This window comes from Fukomys damarensis, unplaced genomic scaffold (genome assembly GCF_012274545.1).
Source record: "Fukomys damarensis isolate Sample0158 unplaced genomic scaffold, DMR_v1.0_HiC HiC_scaffold_12, whole genome shotgun sequence".
Classification (NCBI taxonomy): Eukaryota; Metazoa; Chordata; class Mammalia; order Rodentia; family Bathyergidae; genus Fukomys; species Fukomys damarensis.
Window position 1 is genome coordinate 15,217,011 of NW_022900924.1, and position 12,393 is coordinate 15,229,403.

At 50.9% G+C, this 12,393-nt stretch overlaps 1 protein-coding gene across 8 annotated transcripts in view; it reads right to left on the reverse strand.

Annotated features, from left to right (window-relative positions):
• Window positions 1–12,393, reverse strand: part of Tpcn1 (two pore segment channel 1) — a 55,139-nt gene that overhangs the window by 20,146 nt on the left and 22,600 nt on the right. For all 8 annotated transcript variants that reach the window (XM_033762414.1, XM_033762413.1, XM_010604123.3 and 5 more), the window contains 2 exons: window positions 5,627–5,754; window positions 41–217 (listed from right to left, as the gene is read on the reverse strand). In XM_033762414.1, the coding sequence (XP_033618305.1) occupies window positions 41–217; window positions 5,627–5,754 (305 nt within the window). The remainder of the gene's footprint in view (window positions 1–40; window positions 218–5,626; window positions 5,755–12,393) is intronic.

Here is a 12,393-nt window from a genome sequence, read left to right on the forward strand (position 1 = left end):
GCCCACTGCAGCCAGTGTGCCGCCCCCCGCCCGTGCTCACGTAGATGCCCAGGCGCAGCGCGGGCACAGCGGGAGCCTCACACAGCGTCAGCAGCAGCAGCAGCAAGGCGGTGAGCAGCTCCATCAGGTAGAAGACATGGTTGTGTGCGAAGAGGTAGGCCGCCAGCGCTTTGGCATCCTTGGGGTGGGTGAAGAACTTGTCGTTGTTCTCGCCTTCCTGTGGACACAGTTGTGCGGGTGGCAGGGAGGGAAGGCAGCCCTGGGGGCCCAGAGGACAGGGCCAGGGTGCAGAGACGCGAGACGTGAACCGTCACCATCGCCACGAAGCCGCACTGGCTGCAGAGAACCCGGGGACCCAGAGACAGAAAGACCGGGGGAGGGGGCGCCTGCGAGGCCGCAGAGCCCAAACTCCTGCCCCGAGTTCTTCGCTGGGCGGTGGAGCCCTGCTTCCCCTGGGGACCCGGAAAGTCCCGACTGTCCCAGGCTCCGTGGTGGACAGCGCTAGAGCTTCCCAGGAAACACGGTGAGGAGGGAGGCCACCTGCCAGGCCCGGGACAGCGGCCGTCACATCGTGAGGCCCCCATATTCGCCATTACGGTAACGTTAGGAAAAGGGAGCCAGGCCAGCGGGTCCACCAAGAGCCGCCTGTGGCCCTGCTGACTTCCGCTACACTCACACTGCCCACACCCTGAGTCTCTAATTTTTGGTCTTTCCTTTGTACTTCTACACTTTTAACTGAAAATAGGAATTGCATCATTTATGGGGTGTGATATTTTGTTACATGGACACATTAGGGAATGATTCAATCAAGCTAATTACCATATCGTCACCTCATTTACCTGTGTGTGTGTGTGGTGGGATATATAAAATCTGTCTTAGAAGTTTTTAAATATATACTTGGCTTTTTGGGTTTTTTGACACAGGGTCTCCCTATGTAGTCCAGGCTGGCCTTGAACTCACTATGTAGCACAAGCTGGCCTCCAACTCATGGACCTCCTCCTGCCTCAGCCTCCCAAGTGCTGGGATCATAGGTGTGCACCACCACATCCAGCCTATACCACATTAACTATGGTTACGATGCTACATGGTAGCTCCCAAAATCTTATTCTTCTCCTCTACTGAAACTTTCTACCCTTTTACCAAAATCTCCCCATTCCCGACTCTTATCCCCAGCCCCTGGTAACCACTGTTCTTCTCTCTACTTCTATGAATTCAGCTTTTTTTAGAGCCCTCATGTAAGTGAGGTCACACAGTCATTTGTCTTCTGGTGCCTGAGTTATTTCACTTAACTTCACTTAACAGGTTCATCCATGTTGCATGTTGTTGCAAATGACAAGATTTCCCCTTTTCAAGGCTGCATAGTATTCTATTGTGTGTAGAAACATTTTCTTTATGCATCTACCAGTGGACACTTGATTCTATATCTTGGCTACTCACACAATGCTGCACAGGAATAAGACGTCTCTTCCTCGTGTTTGTCTTAAGACTTCTGATAACATTCCTAGAATTGGGATTGCTGGATCATGTAGAAGTTCTTTTTTTTTTTTTTTTCCTTCAGTACTGGGGATTGAACTCAGGGCCTCACACATGAAGGGCAAGCACTCTTACCACTAAGCAATATCCCTAGGCCTTTTTGTCATTACTTTTGACAGTCTCCTAAGTTGCCCAGGCTGGTCTTCAAATCACGGTTCTCCTGCCTCAGTTTCCTGAGATGATGTGTGCACCACCTGCCCCTCTACTTTCAAGCTTTTAGTCTATGTGCTGCCAAAGTGAATACAATTACTTCTTTCTTTGAGGACTCTGTGCTGCTTTCCCAACTCCCATTCCCGCCAACCGTGCCCAGGCCCCCTTGCTCCAGCCTCTCCCCATCTTTCTGCGGACAGCCCTTTTCCCGGCACACAGCTGTCGCGTTCCCCACACCCCACTTCTCCAGCTACAGCTCTTGGTTGTTTCTAACTTCCTAACTACTCAAAACAGTGGGCTTTGCCTTCGACTCCTTCACCCCAACAGTAACGCGATGGTGGGTGACAGCCAGGCATGGCGCTGCACACACTCTGGGAGGCTGAACGGGAAGGCCACAGGTTCAAGTTCAGCCTGCACGACTTAGTGACACAGTGAGATCCGTCTCAAAATAATAAGATAAAAGGGACTGGGAACAGATATAGCTTCACACAAAGGCCTTGCGTTTGTTCCCCAGTGCTGGAAATAATAAAAGGGAGCAGCGATCCCGGGCCATGTGCTAGCTAGTAGCAGCACGGTGCCCAGCCCTTCACCTGTGCCCTGTGCCCATTGCTCCTAACAATGTCCCCAGGGCAGTGCTGTCATCACCTGCTGACAGGTGAGAGGACCTCATGTAGTGAGGACCCGGAGCACCGGCAGTCCCAGGCCAGCAGCAGCTCCAGAGCCCTGCTATTCACTACCATGGCCTCCTGCTAACATCACAGGGAATCAATGGCCTAGAACGCTCCCTTGGGAACACAGCGGGTGACACCTTAAGGCCCCGCTGACCTCCTTGCTAATGCAACTGGGAATGGGGGCTCCTCACTTCACCAGCTTTGTCCACTGTCACCTGGCAGCCGGCACTCAGTGACACCAGGCACACTTACGTGGCTGACGCCAGCTGCACGGTTGCCTTGCTTCTGTGTTCCTTTGGGGGGGCGGCTCCCACCCTGACCGTGGACAAGACTGGGACATTTCTGGACATCACTGTGCATGGAGGGTAGGGGACGCTGCTGGTGTCTTGAGCTCAGTGTCTCTGCATGGCCCCATGACACACTAAGATCCTGTCCCCATCCCGGGCCAAGTCTGGGCAGCTGTGCCCACTCCTCACTGTCGTCAGAGGGTGTGGGCAGAGCAGGGTGAGCCTGGGCCCCAGGGAAGGAGCCCGGTGTCGGGGAGCGCGGTCCACGCTGCCATCACGCATGGACGGTCCTCACGACTCGGAGCTAGAGAGAGCTCTGCCCTCAGTAGCAAAAACAAGACACACCACAGACCCGGCAGGGACAGCCCCCACCAAGGGCACACATCTGGGCAGCCAAAATGGGGTGAGCAGGGTGGGCCATGGCTGTCACTGCCAGCTCCGTGACCATGGGGGCAGGCGGCGGCACACTCGGGGGCCCGGGAAGCTTCTGGTTTGAATTACTAAAAAAATGCAATTGTTGTGCAATTTCTCCCAACAAACAGCTGGAAGGAAGTCCTGGCTACAGGAAGCTGGTAACAGGAGGGCTCAGATCCAAACTCCAGGACTGGGAATCGCCGCCAAGGCGTCAGAACCGAGAGCTCCACCAGCCAAGCTGGGGGAGACACCACCCACATCCCCAGGTTCCAATCCCAATGCAGAGGACACCGGGCGTGTTTCCCGGCTGCAGTCTGTGAACCGGATAAGGACAAATCCGAAGTCGGTTGGCCCCGACTCCCAGGCTCCCACTCTGTTCCCCAGTTTAGGTCCTCGGGACCCCAGCACTGTCTCAGGACCACGGAGCCCGGGCTCCCAGGGACGGGGGTGCTCAGGTTCCAGCCTGGGCAAAACAGGGCAGTTAAGGGCCCCATACACGGGCGGCGACTTGCACCGGGAACAGCTGGGAACAGCTGCCCACAGGCATCTGCCTTCTCCTTTCATTTTTAGAAAATGATGCATTTTTTATAAAATACTTCAACTAACATACAGATTTAAAAGGGAACCAGAACTCCCTCAGTCAGACACGTTTTCTTTTAAGTACTGGGGACTGAACCTGGAGACACACACTAAACTATATCCCCAGCCCTTTTAATTTTTCACATTGAGACAGAGTGTTGTTAAATTGCCCCCACTGGGCTAGAACCCAAGGTGATCCTTCTGCCTCAGCCTCCTGAGTGCTGTGATTACAGCACCGCCCCCCAAGCCCAGTTTCCAAAAGAGACCGTGTTAGCTGGGAATTTAGCTCAGTGGTTCCGCCGTCTGCCTTGCAAGCACAGGGACTCAAGTTCGATCCCCGGTACAAAAAAAAAACCCAAAAGTGACCGCGTTACACCTGATGTTCCATGACCTCTATTTTGAAGCACACGGTCCGGTTTCAAATGGAGATATGCAGTCGGGTATGGAAATGTAGCAAGAAGGTGTAGAAGAAAGGACATCAACTGGAAGCCAGACAGACAGTTGATTGTTTTGTGGCACTAGGGACTGAACCCTGGCCTCGGGTACAGGGCCCTAGTCAGTGGCCTCTAGGCCTCGGGCATCACTTCGCCATTTTGAGCAGCAGCTGCCACACTGACAGAGCAGGGGCCGTTCACCCCAGCCTGGGACAGTCTTCAGAAGACGAACAGCTGCCCCTCAAAGTCATTTTTATTCCCAATGCTTCGCACCCGCTGGGGAAAAGAAGGAATTACCAGATTCCCGAGCCCAGTGAGCCATTCTCATTCAGAGTTCTGACGGACCTTGTGCTCTTACTCAACCTCAGAGGCCTCAGGGGCCCTGAGAGCTGTTCACAGGGACGCCCACCCAAGCAGGCTGTGGGTTTCTGGAACATTCTACCGCCCCAGACTGGTCCAACGCGCCTGTGTAGGAGTGCGGCTGTGTGTGACCGGCTCAAGAATGCGAGAAACACACCATGGCTGAGCCAGCATCAAGCACATATCTGGATTTAATTACAACCTTTAAAAAAAAATGGACAAAATCAGTAATTCCACAGAGAACTGCTTCAAAAAAATTAGGGAAAGTTATCGTTCCAATGGATTTAAGAAAAACTGTATTTCCTCCCTCAAACTCTTACTCAATGGACGTCAGAAATGGAAGTCTTCTAGCAACAAGAATAATAACAATAAGATGCCACAGCCGGTGAGTGACAGGACAGAGGCGAGAGCTCCTCGGGGCAGGGAGCCCCCAAAAGGGCCATTCCTCCCACCCAGTACATTTCCAAGAGTCTTTTTTTTTTTTCCTAGTAAAAAATTCCTAGATGTGTGAGAGAGGGTAGGAGAGAAAGAGACAGAGAATTCTTAGTATAGGCTTTCCTTGGATTATTATTTATGATCAAGTAAATGTGTAACAAGGGAAACACGTACCCAAGATTATCAAAATAGCTAAGTACATTCAGGAAATTTACTTGATGTAATTTAAAGACACTTACATGATAGTCACACAACAGTGATACAGCTTTATGCTACATTGCCCAGGTTGGCCTCAAACTTGTGGGCTCAAGCAGTACTCCTGCCTCAGCCTCCTGGAATCCTGGGATTAGAATTTGCCATCATGCTCAGCTTGTATTTTGTTTTAATATGGAAGGAAATAATGTCAACAGAGACTGCCTTGGGTGAATGCTTTTTTCATTTCCTCTTTGTATCAAATTACTTAGAATGAGCATATATTACTTTATAGAATAGTACTGTTTTCCAAAACAGGAAAAAAAACAAACAAACAAACAAAAATAACATGAAACAGCAGAAATGGACACAGGGTGAATAAAACGGAGCAGCCACACTGTGTAAGGACTGCAGAACTCCTCCCTCCCAAGAACTCACCTCCTGGTACGGTCTGGGAAGACGCACTGGACAAAGAAGCCCAAGAGGGCAGACTCGGGGCACCCCGGGGTCAGAGGAGGAGGGGTGCGCGTGGCTCCTCAGCCTGCAGCTCCCTGACTCCGCCGAGACTCACCTGGAGGTAGATGGCCGCCTCTTGGTAATTCATCTCCCAGTCGTGTCGGGTGGGGCTGGCTGGGGAGCTCTCGGCCCCAGAGACCAGAATGGGGATCCGGGAGTCAGGAATGGCGTGGCTGCCCCCATCTGCATGGCAAGAGGAGAGAGACTCACTTACAATCCAGGTGCAGGCTCTGCGGGCTAAGGGGACCAGGGCCACTTTGTCCTCTCACATCCGCCCCGTGAGTACGAGTCAGTGCCCTGTCCTGTGTGTGACACGGCGAGAACTAGTACGGCTGGGAAAATCAAGTGCACAGAGCACAAAGAGTATTTATCTTTGCTGTCAAAAGGGAAGGAGAGAAGAAAATACAGGGTGGAACTGAGAAGCACAGTGAATGTTTACATCATTAAGAACCAATTTACTGCCAGGCATGGTGGCGCACACCTTAGTCCCAGTACTCGGAAGGCTGAGGCAGGAGGATCGCAGAGTTCAAGACCAGCCTGGACTACACAGCGAGTTCCAGGGCAGTCTCAACTACATGGTAAGACCCTGTCTTAAAAAACTAAAACCAACCAAAACAAAAAACAAAAAACTAATTTATTAGAGTAAAAAATGCACTGCCATCCCTTAAAAAACTCCCCCTTGCTTCAACACACATTTCATTGTCCTTGCCACTTTCTTTCTCTCTTTTTTTTTTTTTGTTTTTTTGTCTTTTTGTTTTTTTTGAGACAAGGTCTCACTATGTAGTTGAGGCTGACCTGGAACTCACTGTGTAGCCCAGGCTGGTCTCAAACTCACAGTGATCCTCCTGCCTCAGCCTCCCAAGTGCAGAGATTATAGGCATTCGCCACCACGCCCGGCTATCCTTGCCACTTTCTGAAGCAGGTCTGAAAGTCCTCTTTTACGAGTATCATCTTTCACAGTTGTGCTGTCCTGGCTGCCTTCATGTTCCAAGCTGACACAAAATGTTTATCTTCTGTGCTCATTTTGACTTTGAGGAGTCGTCCGAAGTTGCGAGGTGCCAGATCCGGTGGGTAAGGTGGATGAGGCCACACTGCAATGCTGTCACCAGCCTGTCCTTCTGCTGGATGGCACTCAGAAGCAGCATTCACCATATTTTTTATCAAACCTTGTAGAGACTCAGGAAAGAGGACTTCCTGGGCTGCTGCAGAAAGTGGCTGGAAGCATGGGATGTGTATGTGTGTGTGTGTGTGTGTGTGTACACGCATGTGCATGGGTGTTTTGAAAGGATTAAGGGTAAGATGTCTTTTACTGTAATAAATTCTTTTATGTGAACACCCTGTTTTGGTCAGTCCTTGCGTATGTGTCCACTTGTCTTTATAGACAGAAGCACAGGTAGGACAAACGCAAACTCAGTGAAGCTGGTACCGCATGGGGCGAGGGGGAGAGGGCAGAAATGTCACTAACAGACTATTCTGTGCAGATTTTGGAAGTCTGTTGATTCTACTTAGCCAAAACTTTACAGAACTGGACTGTCCCCGTATGGGGTCATCTGCTGCTCTTCCCTGCTGACAGCAGGGCCCTCTTCTTCCCACCCTCCACCCTGACTGGCCCTGGCAGAATGCCCTCTGCCTGTCCTCTGCCCAGGCTGCTCGGTGCCGAGCTGCCACGAGGTCCCCAGGCTGGCCGGGACATAGGGATCAGCTCAGGCACACGGGTGCTGACGCACGGCCAGGGACGGCTGAACTTGGAACTGTTCCTGGGCCAGTCTGGAAGGAGGGGCTCTTTCCAGGCCCTGGAAGTCAGCAAAGAATGGAACAATAAATAGGAGATGATACTGGCTGTGCCCCTGCAATCTTAAATTCTAAACTCCAAGCCCAGGAGGATCCTACTGAAGTGCGTCTGAACTGGGGCCGTGACAACAATCCAGACCTTAATGACACATGAGGTAATCAGGTACACCTTGAAATGGCTTCCAACTTGTGCACTTAATGGGACCAGGTGAATCTGGGACTAAGATATGGCCCCCCACGATCCACACCCTAAGCTGTGCACTGTAGGAAGGCAGAGAACCAAGTGTTTGGACACAGATTTGCACAGGGACAGGAAGCAGAGGTGTAGGTGCACAACCATGAACCGGAGGGCAGGAAAGGTGCAGGGTTCACAGGGATGCTGGGTCACAGAAGAACATGCTAATCTGCAGCTACGGCAAGGGCACCAGGACCAGGCTGTCGGCACAGCCCCCCCCATTCTAAAAACAACCATATTGATTCTAAAAACAACCTTCTTGAGGCATGATTGACACACAATAAAAGTGTGTGTGTGTGTGTGTGTGTGTGTGTGTGTGTGTGTGTGTGTGTGTGCGTGTGTGTGTGTGTACTGGGGATCAAACTTGAGACCTTGCGCTTATGAAACAGGTGGCAGAGCTGCTGAGCTAAATCCCAGGCCCAATAAAACACATATTTAAAGTGTGCAAGTTGACTTTCTTTTTGGCAGTGGTGCTGGGGATGAAACCCAGGACCTCAGGCATACGAGGCAAGTGCTCTGCCACTGAGCTGTTTGTGACATATTCTGACGTGTGCGTATCTGTGAAACGCCAGTGTAGTCAAGTGACTGACCTATTCCCCACTCCTGCTTGGCTGCCACAGGACCCCAGGCCAACACTGACCTGTTTTCTGCCACTATCAGATCAGGCTGTACTGTAGTTCTCCTCAGACTTTTAGTTTTTGAGATAGGGTCCTGCTACGTAGCTCAGGCTGGCCTTGAATTCGGTCCTCCTGCCTCGGCCTCCTCAGTGCTGGAATTATGGGAGCGCACCCCCACAACAGGCCCTGTTTCTAGTTTTTGGCTGTTTCAAATGAAGTCGCTGTGAACATTCACGTACCAGGCTTCATGCGGTGCACACAATGTTTTCATTTCTTTGGGGCAAATAAACATGCAGAGATGTAACAGAAGTCACGCATTTTAACCTTTTAGGAAATGTCAAACCCTTTCCCAAAATGACTGTACCAAATGACATTTCTACTAGCAGCATATGGGAGCTCCAGTTTGTCTACACCCTCGCCAACAATTGATTCGTCCGGTCTTTCTAAACATCATCAAGAAATCAACAACAAATGCAGGGAAGGCTGCAGGGGAAAAGGAACCCTCCCACATCGCTTCTGTAAGCACGGTGGAAATCAGTGTGGAGAGCCCTCAAAGCCTTAAACGAGAGGTTCCATTCCACCCAGCTATTCTGCTTGTAGGCATCTTTGTGCAAGCGGCAAGGACATCCCGTTACAGTGATCCACGCATACCCGTGTTTATAAGCAGCACAACACCTAAATCTTAGAAGCGTCCTGTGGGTCCATCCACAGGTGAATGGACAAAGGGAACGTGGCGTTTGGACCCGTCCTGGAGGGCTACGCTGCCACAAGGGGTAAACTGGGCCGAGTGGAGGAAAATGAAGGCACCTTGAGGCCACGATATTAAGAGAAATACATCAGGCACGTGAACGTAAATATTACATTATTTCTCTTATATGAGAAACCACAAGTAACTACGAGCACCCTACACCTTGTGTCGTGTGTTGTGTGTGTGGTCCTGGGGGATGAACCCAGGGTCTTTTGCGCTCAGCTACACCCCCAGACCTTCTCCCTTCTCCCGGTTCTCATTTTAAGACAGCATCTTGCTAAGTCACCAAGCTGCCCATGCTGGGCTGGCACTTGCAACCCTCCTGCCTCTGCCTCCCAGAGTGCTGAGACTACAGGCGTGAACCGACACGCTCGGCTCAGACTGCACTTGTAATCGCAATGCTTTAAGTCTGTATTTTGCTAATGACTAATAGCAGTGAGCAGCCTTTCATACGCCCATTTTATATTCGTGCATCTTCCTTGAAGTAGCTGTCTAAATATTTCACTTGTTGCTTTACTGTGTTACTACTGAACACAAGTGCTTTATCATACACATGATTTACAAGTACATCTTCCCAGTTTGTGGCTTGTCTTCCCATTCTTTAAACACTGGCTTTTCAAAAGCCACTTTGAAACGTAAGTTTAAAATTTTCTGATGAAGGCAAATTTATCCACTGACGCTTTCATTAAAAATTAATACTTTGGGTATTGTGTCTAAAAAAATCTTTGCCTACTTCTAGAAGACTTGACCTCAATATATACATCTTGATTAAGGCAGCTTATAGATCTTAAAAAAGTAAGCAGTATGAGTCTTCTAATTTTATCTTTTCAAACTTCTTTAGCTAGGCTACCTCTCTTACATTTCCATGTAAACTGTAGACTAGTCAGTTTCTTCGAAAAATAAAACCTGAAAATTAGCTGGGATTTTTCAGTCTGACTGTATTGATTTACTGGAGAGAATAAACACTTAAACATTCACAATATGGTATATTGTTCCATGTATTTACATCTTTCCTATTTCTCTTTGCAATGTCTGACAGCTTTCAGTGTGCAGATCATACATTTTTTTTCTGATTTACCACTAGCGTTTCATATTTTTGAGGCTGTTATAAATGGAGTTGGTCTTTAATTTCAAACTCTAGCGCTGCTGCTGTTCAGAAATGCAACTGATTTTTGCGTATTGTTCTTTTATCTCACAACCTTAGTGAAGGCGCTTACTAGGTCTAGGAGCGCCTTTTGTAGAATCCCTTGACTCTCCTTCCTAGATGACCACATGTTCAAAACAGCTTTCCTACTTCTTCTTCTAACCCAGATGGCTTTTGTTTCTCTTGCCAGTTCACCAGCCCACTCTGGGTCAAGACTCAGCTCCACGGCTAGGATGTGTGAGCGAGAGAAAAGCTTCCTGAAGAAGGCACTAGCGAAACGAGCGAGAAAAGGACTGTGGCGTGGCCACCACAAGCTCTGTGCCTGGCTAAGTCATAAAGCCCCCAGACAGCCCCATGAGGCGCCTTCTGCTACTGCTCTACTGCACAGGAGGTGAGCAGCGGCCCAAGGTCACAGCCGCAGGTGCCTGGCCCCAGAGCAGACGCTCTAACCACTCCACTGTCCTGCCTGCCGTGCAGGCGTCTATGTGAGACATGTACGAGGCTTACTGTACACCACAGCCAATTCCATGGGAGCTGACAGCCAGCACCCGACGACTCAGCCTCGTGGACAAAAGCATCTCACCAGGCACCGTGGCGCACACCTGTAACCCAGCACTTGGGAGGCTAAGGCAGGAGAATTGCTAGCTCAAGGCCAGTCTAGGCAATTTAGTGAGTTCAAGGCAACCCCAGCCACATAGCAGACCCTGTCTCAAAAAACCAAAACCAAAACAAACAAAAGAAAATGAAAAGAGATCCTCCAGCCCTAGTCACACATCCAAATCAATGTTACGACAAGCAGGAAAGAGCCACCCCACCAGGCCCTGCCCAAAATAAGTGAGGTTGTTACTTTAAAGCCATGTTCGGGACCAATGGGCTGCACAGCAATAGATAAGCGATGTAGCCCATGTTTCCATCCGCTAACCCATTCAGTCTCACGACCACACAGGTGTTATTCTTCTCATTCAGACCTGTGCAGATGAAGGTGTAGGGTCCCAAAGCAAGATGTGGGGCCGGGGCACCAAACCAAGCTTCTTCGGGCCAGCGGCTTCCTTGAAAGAACAAGAAATCCTGAAAGGGTGTCAGGGCTGTGCTGAGAGAGCGGTTCCGTCACTGGGTGGGCTGAGGAGGGGGGCGTGCGAAGCAGTTTGAATGTGGATCATTCTGACACTTCTCCACCCAGCACCAAGGGAAGAGCACTCCCACCTCTGTGCCTAATTCCTGCAGCCCTGAGGGGTGAGCCCAAGGTCTTTACCCTGAGCTAAATCCCTAGCCTTTCTTTTTGAGACAGGATCTTGCTAAATTACTAACTTACTCAGGCTGGGCTTGATCTTGCCATCCTCCTGTCTCAGCCTCCCAGGGTGCTGGGGCTATAGGCTTGTGCTACCCAGTGCCAATTTCTGAAAGAACTAAGCCATCAGCAGGGACAGGAGAAGGTCAAACCGCCACCTTCAGTCCTCAGTGTGCACCAGGCCGTGTAAGCCAGAGCACAAGTCCCGAGGATGAGCCACGGGCGGGTGTACCCATCACACAGGATGGCAGAGCCTGTGCCTGTGCCCCAGCAGTCCCAGGAGGGCTGAACAACAGAGGTACAGTGGGGCAAGTGGCATCGGCACCTCACTCCACCCTGCCGGACGTGGGTCGTGGGCCTCTGCCCAGACCCTGTGCAGCGCCAGTCTTCCTCTCCCACGGGCTCAGGCGCCCCAGTGCTCCCGCTCCCTCCCCCAGGCCTGACAGCCACATGGGCCCAGGCGTGGGGAGGACGGGGCTGCAGGCCGCTCTCACCCATGCCTCTCCCAGCCGCTGGCCCAGCCCAGGATGCAGCACGAACTCTAAAGCACCATTCTGTACATTAAAAGACTCAGACGCCTGCCATTCCTTCCCATGTCCTCTGACCCACGTCCTCAGCCTGGGCTATGGCCGCTCCGGCGGGGAGAAAGGGAGAGGGGCAGCTGGTTACCAGATCCCCACTGGGCAGCACAGACACAAACCACAGCACAGACACAAACCACTGTTCACACACGCCAGTGGGCAGTTAGAGCAGACAGGGCACCTCACAGAGGGCAGTGCAAGGGCTCCAGGGGGGCTTCATGGGAGGGCATTTTGGCTTGATTCAAGGACAAACTGTGCTGGGCACAGTGGCACACATCTGTAATCTGTTACTCAGGAGGCTGAGGCAGGAGGATCACACATTCGAAGTCAGCCCAGGCAACTTATAGCAAGACCTTGGCTCAAAAAAAAAAAAAAAAAAAAAAAAAAAAAAAAAAAAAAAGCTGCGCACAACCCACGG